Here is a 21,916-nt window from a genome sequence, read left to right as displayed (position 1 = left end):
TGTTGTAAGGTAAGTTGTCCCTGGTGCTTAATAAGCAACATGCCATGTCAATGTAGGGGGAATGGATGTATAGCACCAGGCATAACCTGTTTGTTTTTACTATTGTATGCACTTTTGGAAAATTGAGTCCATGTTTCATTGTTCCAGTCCATGTTGAAACTATTCAATTACTTACCATGTCTAAGCACAGAAAACTGATGCAATCTGTTTATCTCAAAGTTCACAAAATTTTGAACAATTATTCAATGTTACACTTACACATTTATAACATCCTACTCTTGTTCATTGCTCCGTCCACTTCCAATAACTTTCCTCTTGGATCATAGTTAACACAAATTCAAAATATGTTGTATCCTGGTTCCTAGTTGCCTGTGAATCCACCACAGTCAATCGAGAAGCAAATTATTTGCAGAAAGAAACTTGATTTTAATAATTTTAAAAAAATTACCTAAGAATGACCTTTAGTCCTCACAAGACATGAGTTCTTTGGCCTCCTTATCACAGGGTTTATCCCTTGCACTAAGAAGAGGAAAATTTCACAGTTAAAGAAAGGTTATCACTACACATTTCTCTTCATGCTTATTGTATTATTCTGGTTTTTGTCAAGCAGTCTTGTATATGTTTAGAAACATTTCAGAGGAACACATCACCTCAGTCTTCAGGATGGATAACCTCAAATCTCAGATTTTCCTCATTGGATATTTTCTTTGGGAATAATACTAAATATTGTATTCACAAAAAACAATGCAAAATACTTCAGTAATTTAAACATGAACCACAGCCGACTCCCTAAATTACTTCCTTCATGCCTATGACAATGAGGCCAATTATGATAGGCCTACTACAATCAGATATGGCTGATACTCAGAAGCATGCTCATGTATACATTACACAGAGATAAGTCACACTATATTACAGCATACTCTCATTACATTAAATTTGTTTAAAGAGAAAAAAGGGTTACAAGACAGGATCTATTCTAAGTTAGTATCTAAAATGTTTCTTCAAGTAAACCATATATAATTTGTTACAATAGTAAATCCTAATATCAGTAAATGGAACCTTGCAAAAACCATTTCAACACCACAACCAATATAAACTAATAGCAGGATATAAGCCTTGCAAATTCCATAGCCAAATAGTATTCAGTACATTTATCCATAACAGTTATGAACAGCAAACTGAGAAGGCATCTGAGGTCAGGAAATTCAGCTCTGGCCAAGAGAATGCTGTATGTTCAAACAGAAGTATCTCCCACAAAGCTTCACATTTCAGAATTATTCAAGTGCAGCATTAATTTATGGAGCATAATTTAATAAAACATCGTAATTAAAGTTGACAGTGGAACCACGGTTCCGGAGAATCTGACGTAAATACGTCTCCGTAATGTAATGTAATAATTCTTATATGAGATAAGTGCTTTGGTATTCTAAAACGTTTTTACCAGCACAAAATTATCTAGTCTATGACGCACTTCATCTACAGGCGATTCACAGCTCAGCTCTTTCTGCAATAACGAAAACGGATTGTTGACAGCAGTAATGTAACACAACAATGCCGATTAAACAGATGATGTAACAATTAGTTTCTTAGGTAACATAACAATGCATGCAGTTCATATAAAGCTGACTATTGTTGTTGGTCCATATTTACACATTGTTGATATGGATCTTTCACATCATCGTCATGCCTTTTTGCCGAATGACCCTTCCACATAGACGTATTTACGTCAAAAAGAAATGTTATAACAGTTTTATTAACCTACATAATCACACTATTTTATAAATACAAACACACACAAAAAAATAACACACACTGTACATAAAACGTAGTTGATAAGCTTTTAATATAACTAAGGCAATAAAACATAAAGTAAAAGTTCTTCTTGTATTATTAAGTATGTGTCCAATCTACTGGTTATGATCTTTCTGTTTAAACTGTGTAACTTGTTAAGCATGGGGTTTCCACGCACAGTCATTTTCAGTGATGTCCACATCTGTGCATAGAGCCTATTTGTCCATCTATCCATCCATACGCACATAACTCAAGAGCTGGGTAGTCTGTGATGAAAATTTTTATATTTGGGAATTTGTAAAAACTGCCAAGAAATTTCAATTTTGGTTTAAATCAGCCAACAATAAGTCACTTTATGTAAAAACCTACACCTACATTTCTGCAGTCTGGATGGGTAATGAAATCATCCTAACTATCAGACAGGCATAATGTTTCCCATCAGTACAAATATCAATGACTACAGCTGTTGTTGCAAGAATTAAGAAATAACAAATAAAATGTCTATTATCAATATTGTTTTAATTTTTCACGGTTACCAGGCCATGAGCAGTGTTCTTCCAGTATTTTGTCTGGCAAAAGTCAAATTCTGCTAAACACAATAAAACTGTCATGTTATGTGTACATTTCCTAACTTGTTGCATAGTACTGATTATTCACAGAGCTGTTTTGATGTTCCCATGGCAGTTGATTCTGGAGAGAGTGCACATCACAATAGAAGGGCCTTGAGTGTAGGATGATAATTCATATGGACAAAAGTCTTCTAATTATATGAACAGTGACTGGCACTTGCAAGAATCATCAGAGTCTGACCCAATGAAGGGGCTATACTAAATTTTCTAAATCTATTTAAAATGTAGAAGTCAAAACTATCAGATTATTATGTTACAGTGCCAGAGGGAACAATATACATGCCAGCAGCAGAGTTGGTTAGTGAATCTAAGAAATAAAGTATCAAAGGAAGTAGGCTAAATTGCAGTTGTTGCAGAATCAAAGCCAAATGAATGGAGATAACTGAATAAAGTTAGACCTGAAATTAGCAGAAATTTCAAGAACAAACGATGATGTGGACTGGATTCATCTAGCTTAGGACAGGGGCAAGTTGTGGGACAATAATACATCTTCATGTTCAATGGAAGTATGGGGAATCTTTATAATAGTAGAATCTTACTTGAATATTAGCCTCCATTGAAGGACTTTGTAACATATAGTTAGTTACTTAACATGTTCTTAATTGGCAGTACCCAGTGCTTTTCATTTCTTATAAGGCAGCAGTACTCAAATGAAAGAAGTGGAAGGGACTATATTTCTAAGTGCTCTGAAGAAAAATAACTCCATTTAAAATACAAAGATTAACAATCAATTATGTATTCACTTTCAAAAATCAATTTTTTGTTATATAAAAACGTGTTGAACAATGCACCGGGTTATACATCACAAAACAAAATAATCCCCTTAAGTAAGTACGAATTTGTTTAAAAATTATACTACTACTGGAATATTAATAAACTGGAGGGGAAACAAGTAACAATGAGGACATTCTCTGAAAGGTATAATTAACCTCTCTAAACACTGTTGTTTCCTTTTTGTCCAACACATAAACATTATGAAAAACTAATTAAAAATGCTAAGAATGCAGGATTTTGTACTGTAAAACCACTATGTGATCCAATGTTTGGTGCATCCTATATATTCTAACTATGATGGGATGGACTGTTGCTTCTTCTTTGCAGGTGCGGTGCTGCATAGCAGGATGTGCTTGCTACACAATTCCATGCTACTGCTGCTGATGTTGGGTTAGGATAAGCAAGAGTGGGCTAGCAAGGATTCAGTTCCGCAAAAGGAGATAACAGAACTCACTTACACGGTGTTCTGGTATGCCAAAAGATGTAATGGTGTTTGCAGCGAATCCAACAATGCTTTCCGCTCGTCCTGATTACCATCATAATCACCTTCAGAGTGATGATGATCATCACCTTGGTTTCTTTTATTAAAATTGACACCAGGAAAGCGGCACAGAAAGGAAGACAGCACAGTCAACAACAAATTGCAATCACAAGTAGACTTCAAAGCAAGCTCTACAACCTTAATGATGCATTGTGAATTAATGAAAAATGGAAAGAATAACCATTAGTTAATTAGTCTAAATATTCCAGAAGCAGTTAAGGAAAATCATGAAAATTAAAACATAAAAAGAGGCAAAGTCACATCACATTTGTGAAACTCCATCATTCAGTTCATGTTTATTATCCCTTAAACCCTCGCAACAGAAAAATGAAAAACATGTATCTGACAAATAAGAATCCTTTTTTAAAACTACATTTTCCCACTGTTCTTCTAACTGAATTATCTGTGAAATGCTACTACACACTGATCAGAAAACAGCAACATAAATACAGCTGACACGCACATACATATAAAAGGGAACTGCTTATATCTTCCATCCATAAAATGACAAACATATAAATGCTCAACATTTGTACAAGAAACTATTTTCTATCACACACTAACTATGCATTCATAAGAATAGGAACAAGAAGCACTTTCATATGTACATAACAGTGAAAATAAAGAAAATAAATTTCAGGTATATTACAGGGTGCAGAAAACCCTGGTTGTATTAAATTCATTACTAAGACATAATAATGAGATATACTTCACCTTAAAGTGAAGTAAAAATAACTATAATTAAATGAAACTGTGATAGCAGAACCCATTTAATACCAATAATACCAAAGCCAAACACTGAAATAATTCTGGGCCCATTCCATCTGATCCGCACACATAAAATAGAATTTAGTAACATGAAATACAAGTATACTGATAAATGAATCTTCCTGAGTGTTAAAACAGTGCAGTTCATTTATGTAATATTTTGTAATACACAAAACAGTTCATAAAAAATTCAAGATTAAATTATAACAAGATTAAAAATGGCTATTTTGGTAGAGTGCATACAGTATGTTACAAATATAAAGAAAAAACCAACTACTGATACAATAATTTAATAAAAAAATAGTAGTAGATGCTAATGAGATGACAAAATACATATGAATAGCATCTCACTGCTATTACCACACTTTTTGAAATACTGTTAAATGTTTAAAAATGCCAAAACCTTAGGACACTTTAAAACTCACAGTGAACCACAATGGTTTAGAAACACTGCACTACAATCTATAGTTAAGAACCAAGTTTCAAACTTCAGTGTAATGTAATTAAAAAAATTAATACAGGAAAAAAGAAAAGCAATTTTGCACTTTATTGAGTAGGATACTATTTGTATACATGTGAATGGAAAATTCCTTAAGGTCTCATTCTTTGGCAAACCTAATTTCTTACTGAATATAAACAGAAAACTTGGACTCTGATGTTAAGGAAAAATGAAGATTGAAGGTGTTTGATAACAGGGTACTGAGGAGAATAATTGGACTTATGAGAGAGAAAATGACAGGAGGCTGAAGAAAAATGAATCATCTGATCGAGTACAGAAACTAGTGGCCAGTTCTCGTAAACATGGTAAATATCACCAGGTTTCATGCACGATGGGGAATTTGGCTAGATGATATCTATGAACTTCTCATTGAAGGACTCTTCTCCATGTAATTATGTTCAAACAGATGAGGAAGGTTGCTAACATTTAGATTTTTTCAGGAAATGAAACGACATCACAAATATTTCATAAAATATTTCGGGATCAAAGAATTTTCTGATCATACCTATATACCTACTAAGGAGAAACACATTTTCCATTAATGTATAGCTTTGAATGGTAACAGTTTTAAAATGTTTGTGTTATTCTCACCTGAAATTTCAAAACATAGATCTACAAAATGTTAAATTATTAATTTACAAAGTAATTTGTTATAAACAAGTAACAATCTATTTTAATGTGTTTACTTACATGTTTATCAATTCATCATCTTCAATGTCTTATGCAGATTTTTCTGTCCTTATTCTTTGCAGATGAACTGGAGTCACTTACAAAATACCAGATTACACTACTACATGAATACAGCATATCTCATCTAACTGTATTTCAATCTATCAACATTTGAAAGTAATCAAAAGCAATTACTGTGCTTAAACATTCATAAAATTTACTACACTGACTACACTATCTCATGAAAGGAAGGAATAAAAAATGTAAAATAGTTATTTGTCAACAAACCATAGCATATGCAGAGCATGGTTAAACTACTAACATATGGAACAATGACAGTACATTTTAAAATAAAGACACAGGGACTCCTTAATTATGAAAAATGTCATGGTGAAAGGTGAGTGTATATACTGGTATATTCTTCTGAAGTGAGTTGTAGAAAACAAGGCCATTATTTTCAAATCAAATGTACACTTAAAACTAATCCAAATTGGATTTCCTTCCTCTTACAAAGGCAACCTGCGTTCTGCCATATAATGTCAATGGAATTAAGACAGTAAAGTGAGTATATGATGAATTTATTCAAGATTAACACAATGACTGATGACACTAAGGAATACCAGACAGAGACGAAGAAATCATGTTCATCAGATGCTAGACTACAGATTACCAAGAAGAGATAGCAATATTATCTTGCTGTTGTTTTCAATTAAGTTGAGTATTACAGATTCCTGACATTCCAAGCTCCAAATCTGTCCATTTTCCATATTGTAGGTCATTCCATAAAATCCGTCCTAGTCCACACTCTGTGTAACATTTCATACCACGTCAGTTTCTAATGGTAAGTAGTACTTAATCCCATCTAATTACCAAGCTAGAGGACCTCACCATAACACCTATCTGTGACTGCTTATTCAATATATTTGCATCTACCCACCATATCTCAAATTTTGCCCACATTACTCACAGACATGGACTGAAATAACATAACCTAACATCTTATGCTATGGAAAGAATGATAAAGTACAGGCAATGAAAACATTCATTGCTTACATATCACATTCAATTGCTGTAGTACATTTTCTGCCATGATGTTTCAACATTTACATTTGTAAATATCAAACTTAAATAATTACCGGACCAATTTCAGATGTTCCAACACACAGACTTCTGAAGAAACATATTTCCTAACAGCATTCATAATTACAATTATTTTTGTCCATAACCGTAGTAAATGTACTCAGCATCATTGCTGTTTCTTATGCATGCATGCACTGGATGTAATGATACCACTGGCATCTGGTAACACATGAAGATAGTGGATAAACAAAAATCATAAGGTGCACATGCAGGAGTGTCATATTCTGCACATATAGTAGACTCCCGATTATCCAGGTTAGTTTGGAAATATATTTTCTGAGATAATGATAAACATAAAATTTAAACCAGATAGACTCCAGTTAATTCACAACCCAGTTAATCTGCCCCTGGAAAATCAGGGGTCTACATTATGTCCTAAATGTTACACAGATGTGACAGCACAACTAATCCATTTCATGCCAGTGTTGGTATGCTAAAGCAAGCAATACAGGAAGACTTGACATAAAAGAGGGGGGAAAAAATACATTTTATTTATTCTCTAAAGATGTGTGACACTCATTGATCCATTATACCAATATTGTTGGACATTCTATGTTGTCTGACATATATTTCATATATGAAGAAGACTCAAAAAGTAAGGGGAATACTGGAATATTTTTGTTGTGTGGTTGGCAACACTGCTGAATAAAAAAGTAATAAAATCTGGTACAATAACAATCACCTGAAGTGCAAATGTCATGCATATCAAATATAGCTCAGGCAATTGATAATGTTCAACATATTACTGTTGGTATAATGCATTTTCTTGTAATTCTCATTAACTAACTGGTGTTAAGGAGTACACTCTTAAGGTCCTAATTTGATAAAGGAAAGTCAAAAAATGAATTATATAAATTGGTGAACAATGCTTCAAACAAAAATCAATTCTTCACAAGAAAACATAAGGATATGAAAACAACATACATTCGATCTTCCATGATGGCTTTCAGGCGTGAATCACCATGCAGAGAGTTGTATTCTACTTCTGCCCTTTGCAATGGTATGTAACCTAAGTATCTTGAATTACTGGGCCACATTCACAATGCAGAATCAGTAAAGTAGGGAATGAGGCAACTAAATGACAAATATCCACTTCAAAGCAGAAATCACAACTGATGAGGAGGCAGGTCAAAAGTGCAACTGCAACAAATACATGCTGAAACACAATTCAGTACACAAACTAAAAAACAAAATAAAAATGGAAAAGAAAAATGCATAAAGGAATACAAAGAAAAATTTAACAAAAGTGACTATGTAGCTGAGCTTTAACAAACTTCTACATATGTTTCCTACTTCAATACTTCTTTGAAAACAAGTTACTCTTATTACTTTCTTTTGTTCTAAGCAAAATTAATCTTCTAATTTGCATTGAATTCATACTTATCATAAAAATGCAACAATATGTTTTAATACTGGTATTCATGCCACTGTATTATTATTCAGTACTGTATGTACAACTGGGCGTGATGCTGACCACTCACCCCCATCTAGTGCCGAGGTCAAGAAAGAGAGGAGATATACCTCCACTCACCCCAAACACCTACATGGCGTATAGTGGGACAAACTTTACTTTACTTTACATTTACTGTATGTACAACTATGATACCATCATGTGTAACTACTTATTAATATCCGTCCTCCCTACACATTTTGGTTTTTATTCATCTCATGGGATTCAAACTATAAATGAAGTTGTAAAAGTTTTATGCAAGATTTTTACATTAAAATTGCATTTTGTGTAATTTCTTGAGCCTCTTTTCCTATTCCTTCTACTACTTCCTTATTTAACACTATGTTGCCATTTGAATGGTTGTCACAAGGGATTGTGGAGTAGGGGAAGGCAAGTGGAAGCTTTGAAATAAGTGACCAGAAATGGGTGGGGGAAAAGCCTCCTGCACACAACATTAATAGCCAGTATAAATTCTTATATATTATGTATTATTGATTTACAGTTTATTTAACAATGCTTTTTCAGTAGCTCAGATTACACAGTGTCAATATACATTACGCAATTTTCATAAAATACTATTACATCTGTTTCCCCATAGCCACTGACAAAAAATGTTGGAGGAAACTGTACAAGAATTTTAACTTCATCAGCCAATGACATGTACATAAAATAAGAAAAAACAACGACATATATTAACAAGAAAATACCTGTACAGATTTGAAAATACAATCTTCATAATTTTAATGCAGAAGCTTTTGTAAAGTCAATAGTTTCAAAATGTAGCATGAATCCCTTGAACACGGGTAAAGCATCAGAAACATGACAAGGCCACCCACCTCCTCAACTCTCTAAATCTGTGAAGAAGCTCATCTTCTATAACCAACATATTTCTTTATTTGTTTCAGAAATTTCCAACATCTTTTACTCCAATGATGACATAGCAGGCCATTTACCCACAAAAGATCATATTATTTTACTACCTTTTATGATAAGCTAATCAAAACTTCTTTGGCTGTTTTCTGAAAATACATGTCATTCCTCTTTCACAGAGCAGACAAACCATAGTGACCACATGACAGCCAATTTTTATAATTTTTCATAATATAATAATTATAAATTACTGACTATTACTAAGCCTATCAAATAACATGTTTATAGTTTTTGTTGACCCCTGATTTAGGAATAACATTAAAGAAACTGGTACTGCTTCCCTCCTTTTTCACCAATCCCCCTTTCACCACCCTTTACCATTTGGTGTCTCCTTCATCTCTACCCCACTCATCTGTTGCTTATATTCATGGTATTATAAAATGTTCCTTCACGTTTTGGTTTAACCTTAATAACACAATTAATCTAACCTAACCAGTACATATAGCAGTACATTTTATATATGCAGTGTCCTTCACTATTGCTGCTGATTGAAAAAGGGAAATACTGGTCACTAATCAGACTCAGTTCGAGTAGACATTCTGAATTATGTACCATGTTCAGCACAGGACTGGTATTGGGTCACAACACACGCCACACTGAATGTGAGGAAGAATGAGAGAAAATGCTCTAAGTCAAATGGACAGTGGGGTGACGCAGATGTGCACGGAGATACACCCTTCCTGCACATGAGCGAACCTGGGTTATAATCTTAACTTAAATAAAGAAATAATATAGATAAAGTTACTGGACAGCATTTTTTTTACAAATAATTAGTATGACCTTGGTGATTACCTCTTAGAAATTAAAACTTGAGATAGAATAAGATAAATTAAAGGGCAAATACGGGTTATTTATTAATAGTACAACTATAAATTCAATAGCACGAGACTGACGATCAATTGGAACATTATAATTTTACGGAATACAAATGACAACAAATTTGGAAGTGTCGTTAGAGACGGTAGGGATGGAATACTACTGGAAGACGGGGCACGCAGTAGTGTCCTCTACTCACATTTTATCTTCTTCTAAAAAATAATCATCTTCAAACTCAAGCATATTAGATATATAATTATCACTCTTGAAAAACGTCTATGATAATATGTAGATTAATTTATACAATACAGCGTCCACCAAAATAACATGACGTGTATTTACACCACAGATAACACATTGAAAACATGTTTCTTTCGAGATATCCAAGTTACTACTAACCATAGAGTATACCCATGTAGGGGCGTCCAAAGTATACATATTTTATTGCATGTAAGATTTGAGGTTTTCACAGCGGAGAGTATGAAGATTTCTGTAGTCTGGTCGATCTTTACCAACGTTTCAGTGGTCAAACTGCCTCCATCATCAGGGCGATGAATTTGAATATTGTAATGCATTTCATACACTCTGCGGTGTTACATGAAAGTAGCGTGCCCTCTCCCACAGAAAATTACGAGTATTCTAGAGAAGTCAAAAGATGCAACTTACAACTGATTGTTAGTACTTGACGCTTTAAGTGCCACATATGTACACACAATATGCAGAAATGAATTACGAAATTTGTGCTAGGTGGCCTCATGTTTTCAGATGTTTCTATCATTAAGTTCACATACTTTTTTTGTAGAACACTACAATTTGTGAAGTATTAGGAACATACGGACAGCTTTCTTCTGGGTTATAGTGCCATGTAGTCTGGTAGAAGTTAACCAACACTAGAGATCATGCATCATCAAGGCAATGGTGGAGGCAGCAAGGACCTCTGAAATGCTGGTAAACTTCTACCAAACGACATGGCACTACAACCCAGAAGACAGCCATTAATGTACTCATTGCCACCAGAACCTCAAATCCTGATTAGTAATACTGCATTTATCATTTAAATACAATTCAAAATTTATCTGTGCAATTTAACTCTTAATATTTAGTCAACACAACCCAATAGAAATGCTTCATATATTCCCACCAGATGGAGTTTACACTTTTCCCTCATTACCACAACCATTATAAAGTGCCCATCAAACTTACTATGTGGTGAATTTCTGGGATATATGACCTTCATGTTCCCACACAACTTGCAAAACTGACTACTTACCTACACCTGCTTACTACAGAATTAAGGGAGCTTTACCTCCGTACAAATAAACAGCAATTTTACTTTTATATTTACACAACTGCAGTAACTTGAAACATTTGCTTTCTCTGCAGTCTTCACTGAACAAAATTCCATAATGTAAGCTGCAAAATCATTGATATGTTTTCCTCATCTCTAACTTGATACATATAACAAAGTAATGCTATTCCTTTGTTACTGGAAGCTACAAAACTCTAATTATTGCCCTTTTATCCACCCAAATATTTGATTTAATTTTCCCTTTTCATGAGAGGTAGTTAATACATATACTATCTTAAAATATTAGGAAAATTTCATAATAAGGCTGTTATTATTGAAACTTATATTCTGTGTTATTTAAGGTGAATGTAATCTAAGAAGTGAAGAAATAACCAGTACTTTCTCTTATGTAACAACAGGCATATTCATTTCACATGTAGTCATTAAACTCCGCCCTCTGCCCTATATCAATCACAAATCAGAATTCCTGGTGAATACTACAGTATTCTGATAATTCAGCTGATTTTACTGACTAGTGTCAGCTAGTGATGACAAATTAATTCACACTTCTTTGTGGACGGAATCATCTAATAAAACTGAGATATGAAGACCTACTTGTTATCATACTCAGTATGGGAACATATTTTGTTGTATTTCTGTGAGAAACAGAATAAACTGTTATAACACATGTTTATTTGAATTTAATGTAATAATTTCTCTGCAGATATTTTGGGTTGGAGGGATGGGGAATGGAAAAATTGGAAGCATTGTAATATTTATAGTTCGCAAACTTTTACTAGAAAGGATCATCAAATCAGAAGAACCACATTTAAATAGAAATTGCATATCTACATAAAAACACGATACAATCCTACTTTAATCTCAGCATTCTAAATATAACTGCCACTGAAAAATGCAGCACAGAATAAAAGGTGATAAAAACATGTTAATAAAGTGTAATGAATACAAAGAAATACCAAATAGATAAAACAGAACTGGCCTGCTTTAGTATTGTACATTTGCAAATTTGGCACATGACGACTTTTTTATTTTGGCCATCTTTCTGTTGGTGTTTAGGCACGTGAGCATAGTAACATAATAACTTAATACATGTTACAAATTGAATTAAAACCCACCAACATACTCGCTCTCTTCACCCTTAGCCGCAAACAGAAAGAATTTGTATGTAGCATGAAAACATAAATTTGATCATACAATGCAATGTAAATATTTTTGTGAACATTAGCAGATTGCATGGAGGGTGTGGCATAATCAGCATGGTTTCTTATCCAAGTACAATATACAGATCAAGAAGAACTCACTTCTTATACATCCATTTTGTTTAGGTTTCATATACACAACAGTATTACCCCAATTAAAGTGAGCATCAGGTAAAAGAAGACAAGACCAGCTGACATTAATTCAGTAATTTTTCCAATTATGCAATAGATGAGTTCCTGAAAAATACTGCATAAATTAAGAGTAATTTTCCATAACACATCTGAACTCCCAGATGATTAAAAATTATTAATTCATGTAAAATGTTTGCATACTTGTATCTAATGTAAAGTAAACATTTTAAAATGGTACACATTCATCAGCACTTTAAACTGGAAACAAGTAAATGGAGAAATGCATATTGACCATGGCTGCACTGAAATGAATATTTACAATAACAAATTCTATTGCTCTTATGCATATGAATGACAGCATGACAGGGGTTCTGGTTGGGTGAAGGAGATATTGTTGTGGAAGTTTATGTTAACATATTGTCAGATACAGTATTTCAAACAAAGAATGTAATGACAGTTCACACTTGCACATGTTACATGAAAAGAAGAATGTTTTAGCCTAAATCATTACTTTGTCAACCTACTGACATTGGTATGGTTTTAAGTTTGCTTTTTGATATTGCAAATAACATATCAAAATATAATCTCCACTATGCATGTGGGATTGAAACAAAGCACATAATACAAACTAATGCAGTTTAGGCAATCCATCATAAAAACGTTTATTACAAACGCTTAAAAAACCTGTACTTTATATAAATAGAAGAATTATTTCTAGTTCTTCTAGTAGTGGAATCCCAGTTCAGTTTATGGGGGCAATGAATTTGAGTGCTAAAGTGTAAAAGATTGTTTTTAAAAAAGAGTTAATTTATCAACTGAGATTAATCAAGGAGGGCATTTATAAGTGAAAATTAAATGAGGAAAATTTTTAAATACAAACCTTTAAATGAAAATACCATATAGCATTTGCTCAACAGAAGAAAATTCACGTTAAATATGAAGCAGGTTTGTATACTGTGTGATCACATGCATATTTTAAAAATATTAAAAGCAATTAATTGATTTATTATAATAATCCAAAAATGTTTCCTTATTACCATAACAAAGAACATTAATTCAGATATGCATACATTAATCTGTAACTGACAATGTAATTACATCTAGAAAGATTTTGAGCATGTTCCTCCCTTCAGCATTTATTAAATATGTATATTTGGCACTGTTAGCTCTCAGTTTACAATGTGATAGTTCCATTTCCTCTACAAATACATTACTGCAATATTGAGCTCACACTGCACAATAACACTAAATGTGCTCATGTAGTACCCATGTGTGTGGGGCCAATTTGTTTATAAAAATGTATGCCTGTCTACATTGTCTCTTGAGCACTCTTCTGTAAGAAATTTATTTATATAAATGCTCTAATATACAAAAAGGGTGAATGTAGATTATTTGTATGTCTGCACAAAACTTTGGAACAACTGGCCTGATTTCAACCATCTCTGACTGTTGAGCCAGGTAATGAAGATAATAAACGTTTCATGGGTTACACTATAGGAATGATTTTTGAATAGCAGTGTAATGTAACACAAGGCACTGTTACGGACTACATTCATTTCAGAGTTAATAGTTTCAGAAATATTACAGATGATAAAAATTTACATATGTACAAGTTTATTTCATAACAAGGTGATGATGACAGGCTAAAATTATTTCATTACTGGACCAAATAATTGTACTTCAACCTGAAATCTTGGAAATTTGTGTTTAGCAACAATTTCTTTGCATTGGTGGGAGTAATGTGCAAATAAGAAACAGTGATCTAATTGACACTGGCACTAGATATTTTACTGTAAATATAATTTATCCTGATACTACTATAAAGAGATCATGTGTTTTTCTTGTATTATTCATGCAGTCCTACAACTTTACAGTTCTGAACCAGGTGCACAGCTGCCATTCATACAGTTACTTTATTCAGTTTTACAAATCACACACAGGTATCCACATGCCACTCTGACATAAATGTTAACATCTTCAGCATAAAAATAATTTTATACCTGGTAAAATGGTATTTTTAGGTGTCAACATTAAATACCTGAAGGGCTGAAAAATGTTTTAAAAAAATCTGCCAAACTACTCAATAAGACACAAAGTAGATAAGAAATAACATGACAAGCTCTCATTTGTAAGCCAATAATATAAAACATTCTTAATATGTGCAATGTGGAGAGTGTACTGGCACTTTCACACTGATTCTCCACCAAAATTGGAACACATTTTAAACTGGAGCAGAAAGAAGTTTCAACAGGGGTAAATTCACTACACCAATGTTCAAGGAATGTAAATGGCATTAAAATTGTACACTGGCTAATGTACAGTGCGTTTACTGACAAACTTAAACACAATGGTCACTTTAAAGCTCCAAGCAGGAACTGCACTCACCACCTAGCATTGCAAGATTTTCCTGATACGTCAAGTATCGCTCAATAAGAACAATAAAATTAACTTCCCTTTTTTATAAGAGGTGCTGAAAATACTGTCCAGAATGAGCACACACTCTATACATCTTCCTGAAAAATTAAAAAAATTAACTTTATGTTTTCCTTTAACTCTTCTTTCATATGGGGGTTCATTCTTTAGACTGTGTCCTTCAAATGATCCCACAATTACAAATTGCAGCAGACAAGATCAGGAACATTGTGGATCTACAAAACTCCAGTACCAGTTACTTTGGGAGAAGAATGTCCACGCAAAATAAACTATGCTTCACCAGAAACAAATAGTCAAATGAGTGCAATTTCATCATCACAAGCAATTGTAAAAACTAGCTGCAGAGATTAATCCCACTAGTCACGTCACATGATTGCAAAGCATTACAGTAACCTTGTATGGCTAAAGTTTAAGAAGCTTTGTCTCTCTAGCAAGATATCTCAGTGATTTCTGAGGTATGGGTTCTAACCTAGCTTAATCAAGGCAAAGTAGTGCCTAGTTTTTTCAGTAAGCATATGACACTTTTTAACGGGTTTCTTGTCTACAAGTTACATGGCAGACTTGACTTTCTTAATAACTTTATGGGCACCAGTTGTGCTTGGAACTGTGATACCTGGAAAATTTCCAACAAAATTTTCTCCAACACTTTCTAGTAGAACCACATTTCATAAATGATTTGTACAGAAAAACATGCTGTTCAGCAGTATATCAAACCATAACCACACATAACAATAACCAGTACTTAACATGATGTCAGGCACAGTTGCATTGTTATGTGAATAATTTGTGGCAACTGCTGTTAGCACTTGGCACTGAGTTATGCAGTTCCTGCCAGGAGCCAGCAAGTGAAAATTGCATTCAGCCTCATCAGTGGATGCACTGTATATCATCTTGACTAGTGCTGCAACTTTCAATTGCCACTGGCAAAAGTGACTGAAAAACTCTAGGTCACTAAAACAAAATGAACTAAATGTGGACTGTGGTCTTCTGGATTGTATCACCATGTAGTCTGAGTGTACTTATCAGAGTTTCAGTGGAATGTGTTGCCTCAGTCTTCAAACCCAGAAATGGGGACAATGAAACAACATAACCCATAAGACCACAATATACATTATCACAAGTGTGACAACCCCAGATCTCATGCAATGTAAACTAAAATTTTATTTAAACTAAGAATTACTGCTAAATTTTTTTAGTTTTATTACAAATTTTTCATGTTTTATTAAAGAAATTTGGTTAGAATATGTAATACTTTTAGAAATGTTTATATCATTTATGGCAGTGTTTTGTTTGCATCTTGTATTGTGTGCAAACACATTTTATGGATAAAATCCAGTATTACATGAGCATATGTAGTTAACACAAAAGTGATTCAGTCTACTCCTGACTCCCTCTCCAAAGCTATATAGCATGACATCAATCCACAAAGTACATTACACATACAGCATTCTTAAGTTTAACCTAATACTAAGTAGGATTTGAGGTTCCCACAGCTGTGAGAGTGAAGATAGCTGTCTTCTGGGTTGTAGCGCCAAGTAGTCTGAACTCATCGACCTGATGATGGAGGCAGCAAGGATCTCTGAAACGTTTGTAAACTTCTACCAGACTACATGGCACTACAACCCAGAAAACAGCCATCTTCTAACCTAATAATATTTTATTACTTAAAATACTGTATAGTAGTGATACTTCTATAAGCCTGTTTCATATTCTTACTATTAATGTAACTACTAAATATCAACATTTCATAATATATTTCTGTAAATAGTCTGCTATAAAGCTCCCTTTGTGACTAATTAGTTCTGATTTAATCACAACTATTTATGCTAACTATATTTAGTACAATTTATAACATATTTATGTAAAAATATTTTGGTAACTGAATATGATTCATAAAATATTTAATTTTAATACTAATCTAAAATAATAAAAAAATTTCACAATCAAACGTAATACCACTTACTACTTATGACAGTAAGCAGTAAATCTCTAAAAATACTTTTAGACAGCAAATTTATTAAAATAAAATTCTATAAACACAAATTCATTAAATATGGCATTCATATAATCCCAAAACATGTTTCAGAAATATACTTATACGTAACAGTGATAATAAGAAAAATATGAAAACTGTTAATATGCACATGTGAACAATTATGTAGCTATATCTAAATTAAAATCCACTTTGATGTGCTCCCTAAAACCAAAATTTCCTGCATGACATTAAAAGACAAATTTCATGAAACAAAACATTATTCTGAGATACTTTTACATTATTCTTTAGATCACTACTAAACAAATGACTAGGAAGTGTATATGCTAAATTAAAGAAAGGTATTAACAAAACTATGTACATACCACCAATTTACATAAAAAGGCATCTTTTTAAAAATATAACTCTTGAATATATTATTACAACAATAAAAAATTATGCTCTGAAAATCCAAAGTTGCAAGAAGTTAATAAAGCAGCAATCATCCCCATTTGTATACATATTATAAGATAGGGAAAAAAACACTGTACACCAGCATATAACATATTTCTGCATGCAGTATTAACTGCCATGGTTACTTAGTAATGAGTGAATACAACATTTTTGGAATGATTTGCCCAAAACAAATCCCTAATGAAGTGACCAATCTCACATCCTGATCATCTGGAGGTTGGCATTTCATTTTTATAGACTAGATCACAAATAAATTTACAATTATTATGTGCAGAGAGAAAGAATTTAAAACTGACATAAGCTATGCCATAGCAGCTTATGATCAGTAAGTACAAGTCATCTGTAGCTGGTGAACATAAGAGTGAAAAAGAAAATGTCATCATATTTTTCTTGTTCATATACCAGATGAGTATTCTGTTTGGTTCTTTCCCTTTCTTATGTTTTAATACCTTCTCCAATCATTCCTTTCCTTTGAAATATAAATTGTACAGCAGAACACTTATGTAGCTGAATGTTTACACCACTCCAGAAATCAATACTTACAGTGAAACTTGAAAGAAACAAGTCAACTCTAAATTATTGCTGTTAAAGAAATCACAAAAATAACGAAATGAGAAGACAATGCAGAACTCACAGAAATTAACCAGTATAATTAAATTATACAAGTTTAAGAAATAAATTTCCCTGCCCCCCCCCCCCCCAAAGTGTCAGAAAAATTGTGATAATTTATTACAAGGCTGAATAATCCACTTGCATAAAATTCAGAGTTGACCATGCTGACAACATTTTTCATTTGTGCATTTCATGACTAAATATTGAACACTTTCACTTTGTGCTCATCAATATATTTCTATACTTTAAAAGTAACTTCAGTGACTAGGAATGGATTTTGGATTGTGCTTAACACAGCAGACTATACATGAATATAAATTTAGACTGTCATTTGTGTATGAAAACTTCATACCTTGACCAATCCTAAAATACATGTGAACAATCTTCAGTACATTTTTCAAGCGAGGGTAAAATTAAAACATATTTCATACAAAATAACATATTTTCTTATAAAACTCTCAAATAATGTTTCAGATAAATGAAAGAATAGAGACATGTCTACAGACTGGAGTTTAAAGAATGTATCATAGAAATCTGTACAAATTCTTGAAACAGTTGGTACAAAAATTACTTTTAAACAGATAAGAAAACTTATTTTTAAGCAGGAGAAAGTTTCAAAGAGTGCCTGTGAAAATTCTTTGGGATGAATAATGAGCAAAATCTGATGCTGAATAAAGTTTAGCCATACTCTGAGCTAACAGTCAGGCTCATCTCGCCGGCATCTATGTGAGTGTCATGGTACCACTGCCGAGTGTCTACCAGAACTGTAACAGGCATATAACAATGTAAAAGAAAGTACCTAAATGAAACATGAACAGATAAGCAACCTAGTGTGCTACATTCTTTTTATATTTCTATCAGTCACATCGTATAATTTGACTGCTTTGAGAAAACCAGCAAAAAACAATGATCCTAATGCCTAATGTTATCAGCACTGTTACCTCAGTGATTCAATAATATGTGGGGCATCTCTCAGCTTTATGTTGAACCCTTTATTTCAACCAAATAAATGTGTATAGCTATGTCAGTCTAAAACACAAAACTAGTCAAACTTCAACAAATAAAAGAAGGAAGGAAACTGTAACAGCAAAACATCAAGGACTTTTATAAAGGCATAAATGAAATTATATGGGGGTAGTAAAATGCAATACGTTTGATAAAGGACTAGAATAGCAAGTAAGCTACTTGAATATTTCACTAGTTTTGTAGATTCTTAAAAATACTACTCTAGTAAATGACTAATATGAACCAACACTAAATTCATCTGCCAGTGTTTAGAGTAGAATGAAAATACCAAATGTCATCAAAATCTGTAGAGTATTTTGTGCTTTAAGAAACAAATGCATGCAAAGATATCTCAAGAATTGTACTGTCACATATATCACTAAATATTACTTTTAATTACTTTAACATATCGCTTACCCATTTTGGCTTTCTTGGGGTAACAACTTTAACAATGACAAAATGTCAAATACTTAAAGAATATAATGGCACAACCTTAACTGAAAACCATAACAATGATAATCACTCCAGTTCCAAATATCATCCACTCACATTGTAAAATCACTTTACACCTCACTGTGAAGCTTAACAACTTTAGGAGAAATCACAAATTATATAAAATCTCCATTTTCTTTGCTGTTATGGTAAAATACTTCAATAGACAATTTCATTAGAATTCATTCTTGTTACAATGAATAAAATGCAGTTCCCTCTTGGAGTTTGCTTTCATTGGATATCATCTGCCATATAAACTTTGTTGACCAGATTTGTCAAGGCCTGATCAAAGGTATAATTTACATATTGTGCAATTTAAATTCACTATATCCTGACATTATCAACTCATTTAGCTGAAATGACCATTATATACATTTCAAAAAAATATATGTGGTAGGAGACAATTTTACTTTGTTTTACAACTGCTATCATATTACTATTATCTTTAATTTCAGAATTTAAAATATAGAAATAGAACATGTAATTACACTTAAACTTACCAATGTCACCTGGATCAACTCTGAAACTGATTCCTGAACAAATGTGGTCACAATCTGGTGGAGGTACAAGTTTCCATGTCTTATGGCCTCTTAGCTGTGCTTGCCACATAAGCCGACTTATATAATCAATCTGCAGAGCATAATGCATTTTGTTGAGAGAAGTGGTAAAAGAAGCAGTAAGCACTGTGTGGAACACATGCCTAACTCAGCCAATCTTTTACAATTATATCAAAATTATATTTAATAATAGGTTCTGTTATGGGTCTGATGAGTGGTAACATCAAATGTTAGCGCCCTGCAGAATTTTGAAGTTTCACATCTGGCCCTAATAAGGACAAGAAGCTAATTTCTGTACCAATTTATAGCTCTTATATGAAGCTTTAATTCAGCATGCCACTCATGGTTCTTTAGGTCACCTTGAATTAATTACCTTAACTTCTGACCTTGATTTACCAAAAATGTATTGCCAGGTTTATATGCTACTAAGAAAATGCTGTGATTATTTAAGTACTTATTTAGTAAACCTTCAGTAAACGGACATAGAATGAACCATAAGACCGTTTTCCTTCCAGAAAGTGGTTTAACAATTTAACTCACATGCATCACTGCCCCTTGCTGGTAACCAATAAAGATGTAATCCATATGGGCATGTTCTGCATCTTCTGGCAAAAAATGTGGTATAGTATAATGCTCTCTCATTATAGCCAGTACATCTGGATGACAATTACTCCTGAAAATAAAATCCACAATATATACTATACTGTAACTTCTGCATGCATAACTCAGAACTTCTTCCTCACAAAACCTTCAACATTTCCGATTACAGAAATTGCAAGGAAACTTATTGCTACATGATCCAAAGTATTTTCTTTGTAATTTCAATACTTACCACCCAACATACCATGGCTTTTCACCTTCTTCCAGCAGAACCCTTGATTCTGGCATAGCAAATACATCTTCCAATGATCTGAACTCCGTTTTGAATGTTAAAATTTGACACTCTTCTTCAATACTTTCATATGCACCTTCAACATTCTGATAAATTTCTTTTAAAAAGTGATATGTAAATGTTTTCATTGCTGGCCAATGCAATGCTGCACCCTTCACTAACATCGGTCGTGAGGAATATGCATAATTACTAAATTCATCCCGAGTAACGTTTCCAAACACCAGGACACTATTGACATCCTCACACATACTGCAATTCGTCTCAGGTCTTGTTGCTTCCCAAATAAAGTAGTTGTTCGGTAACAGACATCGAGTACCGAGAGTGTTCTTTATTATAGAATCAAATATTATTTTCAGTAAAATACTGATTAAAACAGCACAAACAACTGTGACTGCTACAATGAAACTTGAATGTTGTGCGTTTTTCTGGGAGCCTTGGACAGTGTGAACTGTTTTTCTGCGTTTGAAGCATATTTCTTTTAACTCTTCAATACTGACACCGAAGTTCAGTAAATCCCTATTTAAAATGACAAATTTTTCATACAATATCTGTATGTTTTTCTGCTTCCCTTCAAACTCGTTATTATTTCTTTCAGCCATATTGCACACCGATCTGGCTATTAACCAACGTGCTTCAATCAACACGCACAGAAATTACCGCGGGTTTGAATAAAAGTCCCTCAAAAACATGCTGAGCTTAAACAAAATTAAATAATACTCTTAAAAATCGTAAATATAATTGTTAATCACACTAGGTAGGGATTATATTTAAATATTACAACGGAAACCAAAACTAAATATACTGCAAATACTGTAACAAATAGAAAGTC

The 21,916-nt window shown here is 33.1% G+C and overlaps 2 protein-coding genes across 10 annotated transcripts in view; both read right to left on the bottom strand.

The window, feature by feature from the left end:
• PICK1 (protein interacting with PRKCA 1) overlaps nt 1-10,350 on the bottom strand; it is a 17,395-nt gene extending 7,045 nt beyond the window's left edge. Inside the window, exons 1-2 of one of the 8 annotated variants that reach the window (XM_087350328.1) lie at nt 10,210-10,350; nt 7,739-7,970 (exon numbers count right to left, since the gene is read on the bottom strand). In XM_087350328.1, the coding sequence (XP_087206454.1) occupies nt 7,739-7,851 (113 nt within the window). In that variant the 5' untranslated portion in view covers nt 7,852-7,970; nt 10,210-10,350. Of the gene's footprint in view, nt 1-258; nt 3,776-5,695; nt 5,772-7,738; nt 7,971-10,209 lie in introns of those variants that run through there. The other 7 variants (XM_087350332.1, XM_087350330.1, XM_087350329.1 and 4 more) reach the window with 7 other exon arrangements.
• On the bottom strand, nt 8,732-21,916 carry LOC110834060 (uncharacterized). Of its 2 annotated transcripts, XR_015535484.1 has the most exons (5): nt 21,028-21,916; nt 20,736-20,868; nt 20,139-20,268; nt 10,210-16,662; nt 8,732-9,790 (listed from the first exon to the last, which is right to left on the bottom strand). XR_015535484.1 is itself a non-coding variant. In XM_022072846.2 (4 exons), the coding sequence occupies exons 1-4, from the start codon at nt 21,684-21,686 to the stop codon at nt 18,820-18,822; spliced, it is 1,008 nt and encodes a 335-aa protein (XP_021928538.1). In that variant the 5' UTR covers nt 21,687-21,911; the 3' UTR covers nt 18,212-18,819. The 2 variants fall into 2 exon arrangements, 1 of the variants encoding a protein (XP_021928538.1); XM_022072846.2 differs by lacking the exons at nt 8,732-9,790; nt 10,210-16,662 and adding an exon at nt 18,212-18,905 and having other exon boundaries at nt 21,028-21,911.

This window comes from Zootermopsis nevadensis, unplaced genomic scaffold (genome assembly GCF_977971745.1).
Source record: "Zootermopsis nevadensis isolate Lab colony 2312 unplaced genomic scaffold, Znev_1.0 Znev_ptg000017l, whole genome shotgun sequence".
NCBI lineage: Eukaryota > Metazoa > Arthropoda > Insecta > Blattodea > Termopsidae > Zootermopsis > Zootermopsis nevadensis.
This window is presented reverse-complemented; position numbering and strand designations above follow the sequence as displayed.